Consider the following 3781-nt stretch of genomic DNA (forward strand, 5'->3'; position numbering starts at 1 on the left):
AATATCCTATTATACATATATACATAATCTATATATATAAAAGGCTAAGTGACTGACCGTTCATCCAACTGTCCAACTGACCGGCCGGTACATATGACTGCACTGGCAGTTTAAAAATAAACGTTGACTCACATATGCGCGATACATAGAAAGCTCTTGCTGACACCAATTGCACACGTGTCTTTTGATCTGTCCTTGTCGATCGTGAATTTGGTTGTTTTTGTTGACATTCTGAAGCTGAAAGAAAGCGGTGTCGTTGACAGAATATGTCTGAAGACCAACTATTGGCACAACTGTCCCTGTCTGACACTGGCCTCCCATTTAAATTAATTCAAAGACAGTTTCCCGTGATGCCAGCATTTGCAATGACTATTAATAAATCACGAGGACAAACTCCGTCTAGACCATTGGTCACCAACCTTTCGGACACCGTGACCACCAGTGGCCCTCGGACCACTGGTTGGCAACAGCTGCTCCAAAGGTTTCCTTAAACCAGCGGTTGCCAACCTTTCGGACCTCACTGACCACCAGTGGTCCACAGACCACCAGTTGGCAACTGCTGCTCTAGACAGAGTAGGAATATTCCTACCTGAACCTGCTTTCGGACATGGTCAGTTATATGTTGCTTTCTCTTAAGTTCAAAGAGCGTGTGACGTTAAAGCTGTAAATACTTAATCACAAGGGAAATTAGTCAAGCACTCTGAAAGTGTATTTACTCAATGTGGTATACAGGGAGATATTAGAATAAGTTTAATCAATTTATCAGTCATTGTTTTTATCAATGTTGTTTTTATATCATGTTTTTGTTGTTTTTATATCATGTTTTTTATATCATGTCTTTGTTGTTGTTATATCATGTTGTTTATTAGTCAATTTATATATTATTTTCATATACATTTGCCGCACCAGCATGGCCAAGGGTGAACCTGAGTGGGGGTGGTGAAAGATTTAGAAAAGACAGACAAGAGAAGAAAGCTGGGTCTGGGTGGGACGCTGCCCTCTCTGATGGAGAGAGAGAGTGCCACGGCCTATAAGCTGTCTCTTTATTTTATAGCCAGATTCCATGGGGCAAAGTAAGGGCATGGTTACAACGTTCTCATGGATTTTGAATCTACTCAATTACATGCACCTGAACTCTATCAAGCCCACATCACTCAGGCACCTGGGGCCACGTGTTTGGACCATAGGTTCAAGCTTACAACGATAGCTGTTGGCTATAATTGTGCTGGGAAGGCTTTGCCCTCCAAGCTGGGACTAGCACGTGGCCACGAGAGGACTGTGCCCTCTCATTAGTCCGAGGCTTGAACCTGTCCAAACACTGTAACCGCTCTCCACATACATTTGACTAATTTTCTTTCATCTCTGACACTTCTATTATAGAGAAAGGGCAAATAGCGATATTAAAATATTTCTTCTATTTAATTTCCTTTCAATGTGTATGAATCCATGCACCACTAGTTATTAATAACTACAACATTCGCTAATGACTGATTCCTATAATCGTGTTGCATTCATTTCCCTTTCGTGCCTTACCACAGTTGCACCATTTCTCTCTACTAATACCAGCAGCAAATATTTTAGCAGCCAATTGCCATGTCATTAGTCTTAGACTGACTTGGTGTGCACAACATAAATATTTAGCTTTCGGAGAACAAGAAAAATAGATTTATTTGCATCACACTTATTAATTTGTGCAGTTATTCAGTGTCTGGTAAGTTAATGTTCAAGAAAAAAATATTAATTTTTATTAAAATGTTCTATAATTTAATGTTAACATCTATTTCAGCCCTTTGTATTCAGCATGTCTCTATCGAAATAAACCTACGTTTCTATGAAGCTTTTGTTTCTTTGCGGCCCACATACACTTAAACCTTGTTTATTTGGCTCTTGTTAGCCTTTGAGTTTGACATGCTTGATCTAAGTGCTGACATATAACAACTCACTCAATCTCACTGCCCCACCTGAGCACCGTCATTGTCTCCATGGAACTGCTGAGGAAATTAAAGGTACACGAGGGTTAAGCAGCTGACCCAAGGTCACAGTTAGTGAGCCACAGAGCAAGGTTACAACCCAGGAATCTGACTTCAGAGTTCTCATTCACAACTATTCCAACACATTGAAGCAAGATTCAGTCTCATTTTCACTGCTTTTCTAGGATGAAGGAGACGTGTTATCCTGACATTCCAGACCCGTACAAGAGCAGCGTCCTGTCCTTACTAAAACCCAAGGTAAGTGCTGGGGAATTGTATGGAAACCCTAGACCTATGAAACTCCAGCCCCGGCTGGGCTGTAGCAATCGCACTTCCGTGGACTTCCCAGGACGACAGACAGAGCGAGCCAGGCCCCCCTCTCCCAGGGCGTTGGGAGGGGGACACCCTGCTAACCTCCAGTTAACACTGACCAGGAGGGACCGAGAAAAGCGGCAGCTCCACGCGCCTCCCACAGACTTAGGCCCGCGTCACATTTCCTGTTTCTGTTTCCGTGCCAGGAGAACGCCCACCTGACAATCATGAGTGCCATGACTGCATCCCCGACAAGCTGGAGGTGGTGAACAAGCCCGAGGGGATTAAGGCCCAGTTCCCGGGCGCCAGGAAGTCGCTGGCAGAAACGGACCGCACTAAGCACGACTACATTTACCTCCTGCCCACAGAGAAGAGCTCCGCGGGCCCGGGCCCTGGCATCTGCTTTGAGAACTTGACCTACAATCAGGCAGCCCCTGACGCTGGGTCCTGTGGCCCCGTCCCAGCACCCCACAGAGCCCCCCCAGGGCTGGGGGGCCTGCTGACTGCACCTGGGAATTTGCTGACGTCCCTAGAGCCGAGCTACATGAACTCCCCGGGGGAAACCCCAGCCGGAGAGACCACTCTGAATTACGTGTCCCAAGTGGCCTCACCCCCATCTGGGCCCAAGGACAGTCCCCCAACAGATCCCCTGGAGCTAGCACCCCGTTCCGAGTACAGAATGCAAATGGCCGTCCCCCCGGGTCTTGCCTCCCCTTCCCCGAATGAGAAGAGCAGTCTCTCCTCCATGAGCCTTTTGGATCCAGGCGAACACCGCGGCTAAGCATACGTCCCTTTCACACCTTCACGCGGTTACAGAGACACCGAGAAGCACGGCCGGCCCCACCCCATCGCCAGGCCCCGTGTGCAGCCCCGGTGAGCTGTCACGGCGGGCAGGTCTGCGTCAGACAAGACCACTGCCATCGCGCTAGGTTTCCAAGTTCAGAAGCCATGAAACTGACCTCCCTCCCTCGCAGCAGGCTCGCTGTGCAAATGCCCGCGTTATGGGAGCGGGGACCCTGCTTACCTGGCGGCTGCATGTCCCAGGCTCGCCTTGTAACAGCCTCTGTGGCCCCCCTCGCAGGGGCAGACCCCATCCTTGCAGTCCCGGGCAGGGCGGCTACGGTCCTAGAATTCAGCCTGTAACCAGAAAGGTTTCCATTAAGTTCCACCCCCACGTTTCCTAACTTAAGGGTAAAGGAACCAGATTGAAGCCTTTAATTGAAAAGGCCGTCGGCGTTTCGTTCCTAGAGCCTACGTTGTCAGTGTTTACTTATTCTAGGTGCATTTCATGAAAATGTCACAGATGTCTGAGACCGACACAGGTTGGACTTGTCTCGCAGTGACAAGAACTGGCCGTGCATTGGCGCAGTAAGAGCTCCTGGGGGCGCAGGCCTTGTCTAACAGGTGAGACAGTGCACGTGTCGGGAAGACCCCCACCCTGTCCTCTCCCCACATCACCACCGTCAGAGGGACTGGCCAGGGACTCCCAGTGTCAGGAC

At 48.6% G+C, this 3781-nt stretch overlaps 1 protein-coding gene across 1 annotated transcript in view; it reads left to right on the forward strand.

The window, feature by feature from the left end:
* Positions 1–3775, forward strand: part of OSMR (oncostatin M receptor) — a 32182-nt gene extending 28407 nt beyond the window's left edge. Inside the window, 3 exon segments of the mRNA XM_023755019.1 lie at positions 2156–2228; positions 2489–2516; positions 2519–3775. Coding sequence (XP_023610787.1) covers positions 2156–2228; positions 2489–2516; positions 2519–3063 — 646 coding nt within the window. The 3' untranslated portion in view covers positions 3064–3775.
* Positions 3776–3781: the final 6 nt, after the last annotated feature.

Source organism: Myotis lucifugus, unplaced genomic scaffold, assembly GCF_000147115.1.
Source record: "Myotis lucifugus unplaced genomic scaffold, Myoluc2.0 scaffold_68, whole genome shotgun sequence".
Taxonomy (NCBI): domain Eukaryota; kingdom Metazoa; phylum Chordata; class Mammalia; order Chiroptera; family Vespertilionidae; genus Myotis; species Myotis lucifugus.